This window comes from Zalophus californianus, chromosome 3 (genome assembly GCF_009762305.2).
Source record: "Zalophus californianus isolate mZalCal1 chromosome 3, mZalCal1.pri.v2, whole genome shotgun sequence".
Taxonomy (NCBI): Eukaryota; Metazoa; Chordata; class Mammalia; order Carnivora; family Otariidae; genus Zalophus; species Zalophus californianus.
The window spans coordinates 71,268,404-71,284,367 of NC_045597.1; the positions used below are offsets into that span (position 1 = coordinate 71,268,404).

The window sequence follows — 15,964 nt, forward strand, 5'->3', positions numbered from 1 at the left end:
AGGATTTTAGGGGAAAAAACCAGTCTCTACCACAGTAGTGGTAGTCATTGTCTCATGAAACCTTTTCACAGATGTTGTATATACAAACTGTATTGGTCCTATCCAAAAACCTTGAAAGCCAAGGCTGTAAACCCAAGTCAGGATTCCCATGAGGTTACGAGGTATACTTGGGTGGGAAAATGTGATCTTTTTAAAAATTTTATTAGCTAAGCTAATAACTGGAAGGTCATGGGGCTTAATGGAGAAAACTTTAGCTTTGGGGTCAGAACTGGGTCAATATTGTCGCTTTCTCACTTACCTGTGTGACCTTAGGCAATTTAAGGGATCTCTCTGAGCTTCCTTGTCATTATTTATAAAAAACCAATAAGCATCTTGACCTGTAGGATCACTGTGGAGGATTAAATGAAATGATCTATGTATAGTGCTCAGCACATAGGAGACATGTGATAAATAAAGCTTATTTTTCTAGTCTTTCGTCTGGGCTATAAGACCTCATCCTCTGCAGCACAGTCAGAATCCTCATTCCTCAGCAAGAGTACATGCTACCTATGACATCACCAAAAATGGTTCTGTTTCTCACCCAAGGGACCCCTCTGCTTCAGTTTCCTGCTCTCTGTGTTCCCTGTCATGATAGTGTTTCTATGAAAGGACCTCTGATCAAGAAAATTTCAGCGGCGCCTGGGTGGCTCAGTCGTTAAGCGTCTGCCTTCGGCTCGGGTCATGATCCCAGGGTCCTGGGATCGAGCCGCGCATCGGGCTCCCTGCTCAGCGGGAAGCCTGCTTCTCCCTCTCCCACTCCCCCTGCTTGTGTTCCCTCTCTCACTGTGTCTCTCTCTCTCTCAAATAAATAAAATCTTAAAAAAAAAAAAAAAAAGAAAATTTCAGAATCACAGCTCATAGCCATAAAATAATAATGACCCTACTCGGGACTTGCAAGCTCAAGTGTCTAGCCCTGTAGATGGGCCAGGCAGGTAGCATGCATGAGTGGATGAGAAGTCAAGTAGAAAGCTTAGGCAGTGGTGTTGGGATTGTGGCCCAACTATAGGACAAACACCCCTTTGAGGGAGGCAGCCACAATTCATGCTGCAAGATTGTCGCCCTATCGAAGTGTGGATACAAGCCTATCAGATCTCTGATTTTTCAAAAGAAGCCAAATATCTGGATTTCTTTAATGTGGAAAAAATCCAACTTTTAAAAACACTGTGTTGGCCAAATGAAACGTCGGTGCATCAGATAAGGCCAGAGGCCTGCCAGTTTGCACTCCGACCTAACTTTTATGGTTCAGCTGGCTTATTGCAGTCACCCGGGCTCTCAAGAAAAACCTCCCAGGGTACCCCTGGGAAGTGCTCTTAAGATTATTTTGTAGCAAAAATACACTGTAAGCGCATAATCTATTAACTCCAATAATAGATGAAATTTTCACCTACTGAAGGTAGTGTTCTGTCATCCCCTTCTCTGTTTGTTAGTTAACCAAAACCACTCCTAAAACATTTATTCCTTTTTTTAAAAAATAGCTTTCTTGAGCTATAACTCACATACAATTCAGTGATTTTTGGTATATTCACAGGGTTATGCAACCATTACTATAATGTGATTTCAGAACATTTTTGTCCCCATAACCATTAGCAGTCTCTCCCCTTCCCTTCACCTCCCAACTCCTGGCTACCACTAATCTTCTTTCTATCTTTATAAATTTCTGCATTCTGGATGTTTCATGTGGATGGAGTCATACAAAATGTGGCCTTTTGTCACTGGCTTTTTTCACTTAGCCTCATGTTTCCAAGTTTCATCCATGTTGCAGCAAGAATCAGTCCTTCCTTCCCCTCTGTCGCGGATAATACCCAGCCGCATAGATTACCACATTTCATCTATCCCCTCATCAGTTAAGGGGCCTTTGGGTTGTTTCTACTTTTTGATTATTACAAATAAGGCTGCTATGAACATTCATGTGCGAGTTTTTGTGTGGACATGTTTTTGCTTCTCTTGGATGCATACCTAGGAGTGGGAATTGCGGGGTCATATGGTAATGCTATGTTTAACCTTTGGAAGGACGGTCAGACTGTTTTCCGAAGCAGCTGCCCCATTTTGTACACTCACAGCCATGTATGACGTTTCCAATTTCCCCACATCCTCACCCACACTTGCTGTCGTCCCTCTTTTTGCTTATAGCCATCTTTGGTAGGTGTGCTAAAATATTTATTCTTAAGGTTTATAGCACTTTCAATACAGCAGCTGAATTTGGTCTGTCGATGTGGTTCTTGAGATCAACACCTCCAACAGTGATATTTTTTTAATTTAGATCATTTTATATAAAGTTTTACTAATAAATTTTCCCCTCCCCAGGTATACCATTATTTTACTAGGCAGAGAACAGGCATCTTATTAAGAAAAGGTATGATATCTCTTCCTTATTCACCAGTGAAATATTGCAATTCTAGAGATATTATTGGTATACATCAGCTTCGGGACTGTTTCCTCTGCCTCGGCCCTCAGTGCAGCCCACAGCTGAAGCCACTGTGTGTCCATCTGCAAGCCACATTCAGACAAAACTCAGACTGGGGGCATAAGTACTTAAGCACTCTGGACCAGGTTCCCCTTCTCCGCACACTGACAAATATAACACCACCTCTCTGCCCTCCACCTATGGTCTTGCTTTGTGCCTATCCTGTACCACCCTTTCAGTTAGATAAGGTATCACTAGTTCTAAGTAAGAGTTGGGGAAACGGAGCACAGACCTTAGGGGCTATCCAGAAGTCCCTGCGTTGGGGGATTGGGAGGCTTGGAACTCAGTGTCTTAGGTTGTAGTCCAGACTTCACAAACCTGTCTCTTCTTTTCCTGAATTCCTCTCTCCTTTATTTTCAGCACACTTGGGGGAAAAAAAAAGGTTTTAAGTATGTATGATCCATAGTATGGTTGACCTCATCAGACAATTTGGTTTACTGTTTCTGCTCCTTTCAGAACCTGGCCCTTTTTGAGAAGGAGAGAGAAGAGAATTCACATAGCTTGACTTTAGGACTCATTGCATTAGGGAGGAATCAGTATCCTTCAGCCAAAGACTTAACAGCCCCATCTGCATTTTATATTTTTTTTACATTAGTGTTAAGTTTCAAAGGTCTGTTAGAAGCAACCTTTGGGTAGACATTCTTGCCGTTTTCTGTGATAAATTCTTATTTGTCTTGCCATAGTTCACTGTATCCAACAAGGAATAACCTTGGCCTAGTTGGAAACTGCTAAATGCTAAAAATGTATGTGTTTGTCTAAGTTCGAGATCCCCTCCAGCCCCTCAACCCCATCTTCCCCTCTTTAAGTTATAGGAATGAGATGCAATTGGCATCTATCCTCAACTTAGTATCCTAACATTTACTTACTACTTATTATTCTATTTTCCTGCCTTCTGATTTAGAGAGACCCAAATGCTTATCTCCAAAGATGGAAGAGGAAGATTAAAACAATAATTTGCAGTAAGTACTCTTTCAGCTGTTAATTCATTTATTCAACAGCCTTTATTTAGTGCTTGCTAGATACCAGGCACCCTACTGGGTGCTTGGGATACAAAGATAAGCTAGGGTCGCTGCCTTTCAGGGATGCAGTGCCATAGGACAAGCAGACACATAACTGGATAAGTACACTTGTGAGCACGGTAATTAATGTACAGAATATTATGGGATCACAGAAGAGAAGCATTTCACCTATCCTAGAGGAGATGGAGGCAGGATTCAGGATGGGTGTAAACTATGTTAATGAAAATCTATAATTCAGTTAGCTAAATCGGGTAGGGAGAGAATGTTCAGGCTTTTTGAATTAGTTATCTTTGTAATTTAGAATAAAATACCCGATAACTCTAAAGTAAAATATATGCCAATTTCTGGCCAACGACTCATGTTGAAGAAGGAAGGGGTCTAACATCATGAATACATGAATATCAAGGTTGCAGAACTAGAGCTAGAAGTTTGTAAGGTTTATTTAAAAGTTTCCTTCCTTTTTATGCTTTTCCCTGCCTAAATCACGGAAAAACAAATATGAGAAATGCTGTGCCTATAAGTGGAGCTTTTTATTTTCTTCTCTCCGACATGGCCTCTGTTATACTTGGGAATGTATAAAGGCCTGGATGAAAATTAGTGTTGTTTGAGTCTAGGATTTAAAAAAAAAAAACCTTAATTAGATTTGCAACCACTGCCCTCATATAAAATAAAAATAATCAAGAAAAACTCAAGTTTAATTGCACTTGATGTTTTCTAAGTCATGGGTTTGAAGGGATCAGCATGACATAATTTGAAACCTTTGAAAAAAAAGTTTAATCTTTACAACAACCCTGTGATCACTTCCATTTTATAGCTGAGAGACTTGAAGCACAAAGTGGTTAAAAAAACCTAAGATTATACAGCTAAGTAGCAGAGCTGGGATTTGAACTCAGGTCTGTTTAAATCTAGTGCCTATTACTCACCATACCATTCTGCTTAAATAGAAACCTGTGTTGGGTCCATTGCTTTCCCATGGATCTGTGACCGTGAACTTAGCCTGGTAGGAGTAAGCTGTTATAGAAAACTGGTAAAAGTGTGTGGTTGGGACAGTGCAAATCCAACATTGCTCCTGAAAAATATTGATGGTGCTGTCTTCAAATAATAGTCAAATTTCGATATTGTGGATGCCATTTAAAATGTCAAAAATTTTTACGAATATTTTGCAATATAGGCACTGAGACTGTAAAGCAGAATTAAAGTAAATGTCTAGATTTGAATAGAGCACAAAATTTGATTCATAGAGAAAGTAGACAAGAGTAAATATGTGTGAAAATAACAATATAAAAGTTACCTTTAGATGTTTACTTTTAAAATACTGCATGTACATTATACTAGTTTATGTATTCTTTAATATTATACTCATTTTCACATGCAGGTGTCGTGTACTATCTGTTCAACGAGGCTATAATCCCTGAGACCAGTCATGTATTTTTTTAAAAAAGGAGTAAGCATTAAAACCATTGGTCAGGAAAGGTTATCTAAGCCTATTCTCAAACAGCTTAATAAATGGGAGCAAATACATTTGGTTATGGATGCTTTGAGTGGATATAATAAATGAAATTAACATAATAAAATGGTTTATTTTAACTTTGATCTATTACACTGGGAGAAATTGGCTGGTGGATTTAGAAGTGTATAAACACACCATTAGAGAGTGAAAAAGGGGAAGTCTGTTATAACTGAATAGGGGTGTGGTCTGCTTAGGCTAAGGAGGAATAGATAATAGTTTCATAAAAGACTGATGGAGCTATAGTCTTCAGAACTGGCCATTATAGCTAGTACCTTTTCTTTTCAGACATAATAAGTATGTCTATTAATACCAGCCAGCTTGGTGAGTTAGAGAAACCACAGCCTGTGGATTTGGGCATATGCACTCTCTGCCTGCATCTAATCCTCCGGGTAACAATAGACCTACAACTGCTGTAATCCTAGAGCAGTTACATGGATGCACTAAGTGGTGTGATGGGAGGGAAAGATAGCATCACAAGGATTCGTTTGATTATAACAGTAATCCACACCCAGTCAAATAAAATAGCCAAACAGTTAAAAATGTGGTCTCTAATGAACTTGCTAATTCTAGCAGGCCCTCACAAACATTTCCTGCTAGAGTACCCCATATCGAGACGAAGTAGCTGTGCTTTAATTACATGGAATAATTATTTGATTTCCAGGAAGTTAAGACAGTGCTTTGTATTTAAATAAAAAGTTCTAGACATGCTGTGAAACTCGATCAAACCAAGAAAAAGAGTGAAACTGAATGCCTGTACAGTGAGTCAAGATTTCAGCTGCTCAGCAAGCTTGACGTTACAGCTTATGAGCCCAGAAAAGGGGTATTTTAAAACCGGCTGACTGGATCATGTCACTTTGTTATAGGAAAAGCCCTGCCTTTCCAGAGATCTAAAGTGTAATGCAACCATATGCTGTTGAGGGGCTCGAATCTTGGCTGCCTTCGCCCCTCTGCACTAGCCGATACCCCAATTTTCAGGGGACGTGATCTCATACTGTCGCCCTCACTTTTGAAGGTCTGTTAAAATTCTGGGGCCTCTTATCTCAGTGGCTTTGGAAGTGAGTTTGGGGTAAGAAGGGGGGGGGAGGCCTGTGAGTGTCTCTTTTGCCTGAGGAGTTGGAGACACTTGTGGAAAAGTCAGGCCCTTTTCGCTCCGGCGGCCGCTCCGGTGTGGGGCTGGCTTGGGTTAGACACATGCACACATACACCATAGAGCTCTGCTTTCCCGTAGCAGCTGCTGCCTCTGCCTCTGCCTCTCCCGCCTCAGCCTCTTTGCCCGGCATACACACACATTCAGATTTGCGCGCTGTTTCAATCCTTGATGACGTGTCCCCGGAGACAGCCAATAGCAAACGGGCTCTGGTCAGGACAATGGGAGGTATCGGGCCAATGAGCGGGCCCCGTGAGTTGGCGGTAGCCAATAGGAGCCGCGCTGGCTGGAGAGTAATGTTACAGAGCGGAGAGAGTGAGGAGGCTGCGTCTGGCTCCCGCTCTCACAGCCATTGCAGTACATTGAGCTCCATAGAGACAGCGCCGGGGCAAGTGAGAGCCAGACGGGCACTGGGCGACTCTGTGCCTCGCTGAGGGTGAGTCTGGGGCAGCGCCGCGGCGGGGAGAGCGCCTCCGGCAGCTCTCCACCCCGCGCGGTGGCCGGATCCCCGCGGCCGGGAGCCGGCGGGTCAGGATCCACACAAAGGCAAATGAGGGGGGACCGTGGGGGGAACTGCGCACGGAGCGAGCCTCTTCTCGGGCGCCGGGAGCCCTGCCCCGCGCCGGAACCCCGGCCCACAGGCTGCCTGAGGCTCTGCGAACCCCGAGCCCCGCGAGTTTCCACCCCCGGCGGCGTCCGCGCTGACTGGCGCAAAAAAAATTTTTTTTAATTAAAAAAATTTTTTTAACGTGTTTTCGGCCCCCGGGCCGAGTGTTCGGGCTGCCGGCGTGCGCGGGGGGCGGCGGGCGGCGGGGCCGGCGGCGGGAGGGCAGGCGGGCGGGCAGGCGGGCAGGCGGCGGCGCTTCCACGGGCTGCATTGGCCGCCGCAGAGAGCCGGGCGCCGGCGGCGAGCGAACGCGGGCGGGCGGGCGCTGCGGGCGAGGCGGCGCGGTGGGCCGGGGGCGGCGGCGCGGGGCCGGGCCCGCCGGCCTGTGCCCGGGCGCGGCGGCGGCGGCGGCGGCGGCGGCTCGGCGGCGGGGGGAGCGGCGCCGCTGCGCTCGCTGGAACATGGCTGACTCGGCCCGGCGCTGCTGGCTGGAGAGAAAACAAGGCGGGCGGGAGCGGGCGGGGGAGCTGGGCGCAGCAGTTCCGAGGCAACTTTTTTTTTCCTCTCTTCCCAGCCCCGCGTTCTCCGTGCGGGGGCGGCCGGGGCGCGCGGGCCCGCGCGGAGGGGGACGTGGAGCGGCGGGCCGGTGGGCGCCTCCCGGGGCGGCCCCCTCCCCCGCGGGTCGGGAGGGGGAGGGTCCGGGTCCGCGCGCCCCCCGCCCCTCCCCCCCGGCTGTAATGGCCGAGTGTGTGCGCCAGAGCGCGGCGCGCACCCCGCCCGCCTGCGCTCACACTCACACACACACACACTCTCTCACACACACACACACACACACACACAAAGGGAAGGAGCCATATTCTCGCTCGCGCTCGCCCTCGCGGCGGCGGCGGCGGCGCAGGCGGGGAAGACGCGCAGCGGCCATTCCGTGCGCGCCGGCCCCGGCGGCCGCGGGCGGAGCCAGCCCCCATTTCGAGCGGGGCTTCTCCCTCCGCGGAGCTGACAAAATGGGGGAGGCCTGCGGGGCCTGCGCCGGCGGGCGGGCGAGCGCACGTGGCGGCCCCGGCGCGGGCGGGCCGGGGCCTGGAGGCCGGGCCGCGGCCCCGCGTTTCCTCGGCCGCCCCGCCGCCACCGAAGTTCTGGGGGTGGGGGCCGAGTGGCGGGAAGGTGTGCGGAGCCCGCCTCGCGCGGCGCCCCGACTTTCACAAATTAAAAAAAAAAAAATACTCCCCTGGTTGGGGGGGGGCAGGCAGAGCAACCAGCAGGAGTGGCTTTTGTCCCTCATCCTTGTTTACTCGAAGAAACTTCAGACCGGACGTGTTTAGTCAGAACTGAAATACATCTCGGGGCCAAACCGATAGGAAACGAGGCTGCCTCGCGGTGGCAGCCGTACAAATACCACCGCCACCCCCCAGCCTGGGTCCGAGCGCTGGAGCTTTCTACTCCTCCCTCCTCCCAGCAAAGTTTTGTGCAGAGAGAGTATTTTTAAAGTCCTCATTGGGAAAACTTCAGGTAGATGGTGATTTAGGCCCATAATTTGGAAAAAGTGTACTCACTTGGGCTCTTACCTATTTATTCCTTATGTGGTGCAGATCCACCAACCGGCAGCATTAGTTTTGTGGTCTTTGGTTTTGTTGGTTAAAAATGGTTTTGTACATTTAAAAAGTTTTTAAATGAGGTATTCGTTCAGAGCAGATCCAGGCAGATGAGAAACGAGTACTGTATGAGTGTCTATACTTTTTTGAGCTCACTGAAGGACCGTTTGGGGTTTTCTTTTTTTGTCTTTTGGGTTTTTTTGCTTGGCATAGCCTCTTCTAGGAATTGGCTATCCCTGCCATTTTCTTGTTTAGTATCATAGGAGGTTAATGTCATTACCGTTAAATAACCAATGCTTGGGTTTTCATTCACTCCCCATGAAGTTAAAGTGCTATAATTTCATTGCTAACATCAAACATTTACTTTATCTCTTTTTAGAAAATAATTAAACATGGGCAAAGGAGATCCTAAGAAGCCGAGAGGCAAAATGTCATCATATGCATTCTTTGTGCAAACTTGCCGAGAGGAGCACAAGAAGAAGCACCCAGATGCTTCAGTCAACTTCTCAGAGTTTTCTAAGAAGTGCTCAGAAAGGTGGAAGGTAAGGGGGCTTAAAACATACTAAGGAGGTAATTTTTTAAAAGTTGAAGAATCCAAATTAAGATTTTAAAAAAGCCTAGGTGCCATTTGTATTTTAGTCATTTTAATACTTTGAGGACAATTTATTAAAATTCATTATTGACTTAAGTTTACAAATAATTCTTTTGTAGACCATGTCTGCTAAAGAGAAAGGAAAATTTGAAGACATGGCAAAGGCGGACAAGGCCCGTTATGAAAGAGAAATGAAAACTTATATCCCCCCTAAAGGGGAAACAAAAAAGAAGTTCAAGGATCCCAATGCACCCAAGAGGCCTCCGTAAGTATCTTGCCTGTTTTTATTTTCAAGGAGGGTTTTGCAGTAGAATCAGATAGAAATTTAGCAAGCTACCATGTGGGTTTGGAGTGTATGATCAGAGTTTCTTAGCTGGCAAGTGGCTCACATTGGTATATTTTGAATATTGTAAGTAAAATTCCTATTGAATGGGAGGCTTAGCCAGAGCATTTGAATTAGACACTTGCCTCCTTCACTTAATGTATCTCCTAAAGGTAACTTTGAGAAATACCAACGATCTGAAATACTTAAGAGTGATTTGCAGAATTGTTTTTGGACCTCTAGCATTTAGCAGTAGTACATCTTCAACTAGTAGTACCATAAGTTTTTAGCTGTAAGTTAAGCTTTGGTTATGAAGGTTATTTAGCATATAACATCTGTACCCTGTCCAGTATCTGGTAGAAATTAGAAGGGACTTTTATATAACAGTACAATACACATTTGATAGTAAACTTAAAATCCTAAAATTAAATTTCTCTTTTTAGTTCGGCCTTTTTCTTGTTTTGTTCTGAGTATCGCCCAAAAATCAAAGGAGAACATCCCGGCCTATCCATTGGTGATGTTGCAAAGAAACTGGGAGAGATGTGGAATAACACTGCTGCAGATGACAAGCAGCCTTATGAAAAGAAGGCTGCTAAGCTGAAGGAAAAATATGAAAAGGTAAGAAGTATGGATTTGCTCAGTGTAATGATGAAAGGATATGCCAGATGTTAAATTGTACTTGGTACCTCATCTCAGTTTCCTATATTCTTGGGGTTTTCTAAGAGTTTGGGGTGTTAATGCAGTTTTTAGATTAACAGCTACATTCAGTGTGCCATTGGCTGGCTATAGCCTTAATTCTTTTCCATCATTCAGAGTGTATAGAAGATCAAATAAATTGTTAATTTTTTTTTTAACTTGGGTGCAAGGCCATACACTTAAGCTGGTATTGTTATTCTCTAATACCTCCAAATTTGTGAGAATTTTGGTAGTCACTTTGAGTCAAATGATTACTTACCTTAAATGACCAGACACATTATAAAAATAGTCTGGGCAAAGTAATAAAGACTATCCTCTTTAAACGTACCCTGAAACATTTATGTTGACTCCTTAGCTAACCAAAGAAAAAAAAATCCCAACTTCGTTAAAAAAAAGTTCTAAGTCTGTTGATCTGTGAAAGTTGATAAAGAAAAAGCTGTGGCTCCTATACTTTGAATTGGAATATGAAGTTGAATTTTAACTTATTTAGGCATCTGGAAAAATGTTGGTTTCCAGATGTTCTTAACCTAATTGCACGCTTACTGGCAAATCACCCTTTTTTTTTTTTTTAAAGACAAAATTTTCTACTATGCATTAGGGTCTGGGATAAACCTGTAGAATGTTGTTTTGCATTCAGAAGGTGGCAGTGTCTACCCTTTAATCAAAGTCTCTACATTCTAGTTTTAATAAACTAAAGTTAGGATGTGGTACATAATTGTACTTCAGTGAGGCATAACACTGCAAATATTAAACCGTGTTATTCTGTAAGTTATGGATTATTAATTGCAGTTATCTCCCAGTGTTTTTATATGCATTCAGTCATTTATGCAGTCGGGGTGAGTCTATAGATACGTTGTATTTTCGTGTAATTGGGATCTTGATGTTTTCATCAAGTTTTGGTCAAGTTCAGTGTTACTTTTATTTCTCCCTTTACTTAACTGTTTTGTCTTTCCTTCCACTTTTCTCCTGCCGTTGTTTTGGAAGGATATTGCTGCATACCGAGCTAAAGGAAAGCCTGATGCGGCAAAAAAGGGAGTTGTCAAGGCTGAAAAGAGCAAGAAAAAGAAGGAAGAGGAGGAAGATGAGGAAGATGAAGAGGATGAGGAGGAGGAGGAAGATGAAGAAGATGAAGATGAAGAAGAAGATGATGATGATGAATAAGTTGGTTCTAGCGCAGTTTTTTTTTTTCTTGTCTATAAAGCATTTAACCCCCCTGTACACAACTCACTCCTTTTAAAGAAAAAAATTGAAATGTAAGGCTGTGTAAGATTTGTTTTTAAACTGTACAGTGTCTTTTTTTGTATAGTTAACACACTACCGAATGTGTCTTTAGATAGCCCTGTCCTGGTGGTATTTTCAATAGCCACTAACCTTGCCTGGTACAGTATGGGGGTTGTAAATTGGCATGGAAATTTAAAGCAGGTTCTTGTTGGTGCACAGCACAAATTAGTTATATATGGGGATGGTAGTTTTTCATCTTCAGTTGTCTCTGATGCAGCTTCTACGAAATAATTGTTGTTCTGTTAACTGAATACCACTCTGTAATTGCAAAAAAAAAAAAGTTGCAGCTGTTTTGTTGACATTCTGAATGCTTCTAAGTAAATACAATTTTTTTTATTAGTATTGTTGTCCTTTTCATAGGTCTGAAATTTTTCTTCTTGAGGGGAAGCTAGTCTTTTGCTTTTGCCCATTTTGGATCACATGGATTATTACAGTGTTTATCTTTTCATATAGTTAGCTGATAAAAAGCTTTTGTCTGCACCCTGCATACTCATGATGAGGGTAATAAAAGTTGAATTGAGACAGTTTTCATCCATAACTGAAACTCAAATCTTGATCGATTGATACCAGATCTCACATAGCCCAGTCACATTTATAAAGTGAAGAGTAACCAGTCTATTCACAGCATGGGAGTAGTAGAATCAAACATTTTGAAAAGTCTGTCCTTGAAGGACTAAGAGAAAAGTATGTTCTAATCTTTACATGAGGACTCTACATTCTTTAACTCCCATTACCATGTAATGGCAGTTATATTTGCAGTTCCCACATTAAAGAAGACCTGAGAATGTATCCCCAAAAGCGTGAGCTTAAAATACAAGACTGCCATATTAAATTTTTTTGTTGACATTAGTCCCAGCAAAGGCTCTGGAAAAACATGCTGGCTGTAAATGTCTTCTCCTATTTATCTGAATATGGATTTCTTAGGAAACTTGACTTTCCATTGAAGGTATTTTTGATTAATTGGGCCAACTTCTAAAATGTATGCCACATTTAAAATCAGGTATATTTTCCTATATTATAGTTTGTTCCTTTATAAAAGTCAAATAGACCTAAGGGAAGAAGACACATAAAACTTTGTATTTCAGTATGAGTTATCTGATTTGAATTTGATTTTTCTTTACAAAACCCTAACTCATTCATTAGAGTCATGTTTATCTACTTAACAGTTTAGGGAACAATTTGGCAATTTTGTGGTTTTTTTGAGATTATCGTTCTCTTAAAGTGCCAGTGTTTTAAAATAGCGTTCTTGTAATTTTACACGCTTTTGTGATGGAGTGCTGTTTTGTTATATAATTTTGACTTGGATTCTTTCCATTTGCATTTGTTTATGTAATTTCAGGAGGAATACTGAACATCTGAGTCCTGGATGATACTAATAAACTAATAATTGCAGAGGTTTTAAATATTAGTTAAATGGCTTTCACTTAAGATTTCAAGATTTTGTTATATACATACTTTAATCTTTCCAGTAGTAACTCTTAGCAGCACCATTTAAACAAGTGTAAGGTCTGGCAAAGTTTTTCTCTTTAAAAATATTTATGTTTATAAATAGGTTCATGATCTGATAAAAAGTTTTTGTCAGTGTTCTCAGGGGTTGCTATGTATGTAAATGCAGAAAAATTAAGTTTACTTTCAGAATGTTGGGTTAAACAAGATAGTTTTTCAAAGCAAGGCACATGCAGTTAAAGTGATTATAAATCTAAATTTATCAGTTTTCTAAGTTAGATGGAGGACCTCAGAAAGGCTGTGATTATAAAAATTCATAAAAGTTTTTAGTCAACAGGAACAAGTTAGTATCCTTACATGAATGTTTCTGCTTACAGCTATAGCATGACAACTGTCAACATCTGTTGCTAGTAAGTGATCCAATTAAAAGTGAATTCTGCCTCAAGGAAACTCTTGTAATTTCAGTGGGTGTGTCATGACAACTACCAGTTTCTTAAGATGTTGAGAATAGGAACAAAAAAAACTTTTTGTTAACTGGCTTCAGATCTTGACAAAAAGACAAAAACTCTTCAATCTGGTGGAGCTAATACAGTTCTGTTCAGTGTTTCAGCAGTATCCCTAGGGCTTGAAATTTTAGGTAGTTTAGTGTAAAGCCTTGGTATAATTGGGATGATTTGTAAAGTTAACGTGTAGGAACAATTTTAATGTTTAGAGATGGTTACAGCACTATGGGTATGAAGATTTTCTTAATAGGAAAACCAGTATAAATTTTAGTATTGGAATTGGGGCACTCAAAAAGTCAGTATGGATTAAAACGTAACTAAATTCATCTCCGTTCCCTAACTTTTCCCATGTAAAGGTTGGGCAGGTTAGTTGCTGTCATTGTTGCAGTCATCTGTCAAGGTGTTAATACTTGCCATGTTTATTAATTTTCTTAGAGTGAAATCTGAAAAAGGAAATCTTTGTGTCCTGTGCGCCACAGGGATGAAAAAATATTTGTGTGACAGTGCCATTTGACAGATAATTACCCTCATTGCCTAGAGAATTGTAAGTGCTGCCCAGATGTTAGGGTAGCAACTAGCTATATTGAAAACTACACTGGAGAGACAACACAGCGGTTTCTTGAATGAAAAATGTGGCCAACTCCCTTGCTTGGCATCACATAATCTATGATGAAAGTTCAGATATAGGTCAGCTTGGTACAACACACCTGAAAGGGCCTGAAATAGCTCTTTTTCAGTACCGGCCAGGCACTTTTTGCATATGATGGTATCACTACAAATGCACATAGATCAAATACGGCCTACATCTTGGCATTACCTGTTATTCAAGTGTGAACCATTGGCTAGTTATTAGGGTACTTTATCAGTAAGAGGTTGTGGTAAGTTAAGACTTTTTTCATATTGGTTGGTTTTTTGCTTTTGTTTTTCTTCATTTTCAAATGACCTGAAATGCCTTTTGAAACTACATAAAAACCAGCAAATGGTTTGGATACCTATGCAACAAAATACGTAGGCTGGTTCATTCTCTTGTCTTCCAATAGCAAAAACTGAACACTAGTGCTAACACTTGCCACAACTTGGGAAATTCCCTGGGTCTAAGCCAAGTTGCTCCCTGGAGTTAATGGGCAAAGATGTTGCTCTGTTCTAGGAATGCTGCTGTTTAACCATGCACCATGGTGTAGAAATAAATGCCACGCCAAATATTTAATGCCCATATCCCAGTCTGAAGGAGATCATATCAACCAGGATGAAGTGGAATCACTTAGGTCTTTAGGCATGTCCATTGGTTTGGACCTGCTATGTAAGTTGAATTTATTGGTCACCCACTGAAAAAGAGGAAGTACTAACAGATCTGGAATGACATGAGGAATCATGATAGACCTGTTAAGTGGTGGCATGAGGAATGGTTGGCAGGGGCCCAGTATGGAAGCTGAAAGCCAGTAGTGGCCAGAAAATCAGTGAAGGAGGGGACTAAAGAGATCCTTGTAACTATTTATGATGTACTTATTTTTTTTCCCCTGAGTCACACAATTCAGACATACAAGTGACATGGCATAGTATGATGCCCCATAAATCTATTTGATCATTATTGATGGTCATTCACGTTTCCTAGTTTTTGCTGTTTCTAACAGTACTGCAGTGAGCATCTGCGTAGGCATAGGTAAGTCTGTAGACACCTCTAAGTAGAATTGCTGACTCAAAAGATAGTTGTGTTTAAAATTTTTGGCAGGGTGGGGGGGGCGCCTGGGTGGCTCAGATGGTTGGGCGTCTGCCTTCGGCTCAGGTCATGATCCCAGGGTCCTGGGATCGAGTCCCGCATCAGGCTCCCTGCTCCTTGGGAGCCTGCTTCTCCCTCTGCTTCTCTCCCCCCTCCCCCGAGTCTCATGAATAAATAAATAAAATCAAAATAAAATAAAATAAAATTTTTGGCAGGGGACGCCTGTGTGGCTCGGTTAAGCACCTGCCTTCAGCTCAGGTCATGATCCTAGGGTCCTGGCATCGAGTCCCACATCGGGCTCCTTGCTCAGCGGGGAGCCTGCTTTTCCCTCTGCCTGCCGCTCCCCCTGCTTGTGCATGCGACCTCTCTCTCTCTTTCTCTCTCTCTCTTTGACAAATAAATAAAAATGTTAAAATTTTTGGCAGATACTGACAAATTGCCTCCCCAAAAGGTTATACTTACCATGAAATATTTTAACAATTTTTATGATAAATTGAGATTTTGACTGGTTATTCTTTGGGTCCATGAAACACTATCCATCTTTTAAAGATGAGAAATTCAAATACTGAAATAGTGTCATTTGTTCAGAGCCACCCAAATACAAGTAGGCAGAATCAGAACTGGAAGACTCTTGGGTTAGCTATTGACTATTAAACTACCGAACAACGTATTTCTCTTAAAAGTTACTGCAAAAGTAAATAAGTTCTCTACTGGTTGAAAATAAGAAACTTCCTTCCATTTTGGCACTCTTCATCCTAAATGGAAGTATCAGAGTTTTATTAGGGGGCTTTTTTTTTTAAAGCAAAGATGGTGTGTCAGACTTTACAGAAGATGTAGCCAGCAGTTTTGGGAAGTGAGGAGTCTGCTACAAATTGTAGTCAAGGATCATGTAGGCCAGATCCTGAGCATTAAAAGGATGACATGTTATTTTGAAGAGTGAAATGGATATTGAGAATCTGCCTTAAATGGAATAGACTTGACCACTGCTTCACCTCCTTGCTGGAGAGGGTACTTTAAGAAGAAGGTCAT

The 15,964-nt window shown here is 42.4% G+C and overlaps 2 protein-coding genes across 3 annotated transcripts; both read left to right on the forward strand.

The window, feature by feature from the left end:
• The first annotated feature begins 6,448 nt into the window (after nucleotides 1-6,448).
• On the forward strand, nucleotides 6,449-12,677 carry HMGB1 (high mobility group box 1). Of its 2 annotated transcripts, none has more exons than XM_027590207.1 (5): nucleotides 6,449-6,615; nucleotides 8,758-8,920; nucleotides 9,090-9,235; nucleotides 9,736-9,910; nucleotides 10,973-12,677. In XM_027590207.1, the coding sequence occupies exons 2-5, from the start codon at nucleotides 8,771-8,773 to the stop codon at nucleotides 11,147-11,149; spliced, it is 648 nt and encodes a 215-aa protein (XP_027446008.1). In that variant the 5' UTR covers nucleotides 6,449-6,615; nucleotides 8,758-8,770; the 3' UTR covers nucleotides 11,150-12,677. The 2 variants fall into 2 exon arrangements, with proteins under 2 accessions (XP_027446008.1, XP_027446009.1); XM_027590208.1 differs by lacking the exon at nucleotides 6,449-6,615 and adding an exon at nucleotides 7,992-8,295.
• On the forward strand, nucleotides 7,403-8,295 carry LOC113920056 (protein vestigial-like). Its single transcript, XM_027590209.1, has one exon. It carries the CDS (start codon nucleotides 7,524-7,526, stop codon nucleotides 8,106-8,108), a length of 585 nt encoding a protein of 194 aa, XP_027446010.1. The 5' UTR covers nucleotides 7,403-7,523; the 3' UTR covers nucleotides 8,109-8,295.
• Nucleotides 12,678-15,964: the final 3,287 nt, after the last annotated feature.

Excerpts from the sequence above, each read along its gene's own strand:
- LOC113920056 (XM_027590209.1), top strand. The coding sequence starts at position 7,524 with ATGGCCGAGTGTGTGCGCCAGAGCGCGGCGCGCACCCCGCCCGCCTGC.
- HMGB1 (XM_027590207.1), top strand. The coding sequence starts at position 8,771 with ATGGGCAAAGGAGATCCTAAGAAGCCGAGAGGCAAAATGTCATCATAT. Across the intron at positions 8,921-9,089 it reads AGTGCTCAGAAAGGTGGAAG|ACCATGTCTGCTAAAGAGAA; the intron begins GTAAGGGGGCTT and ends ATTCTTTTGTAG. Across the intron at positions 9,911-10,972 it reads TGAAGGAAAAATATGAAAAG|GATATTGCTGCATACCGAGC; the intron begins GTAAGAAGTATG and ends TTGTTTTGGAAG.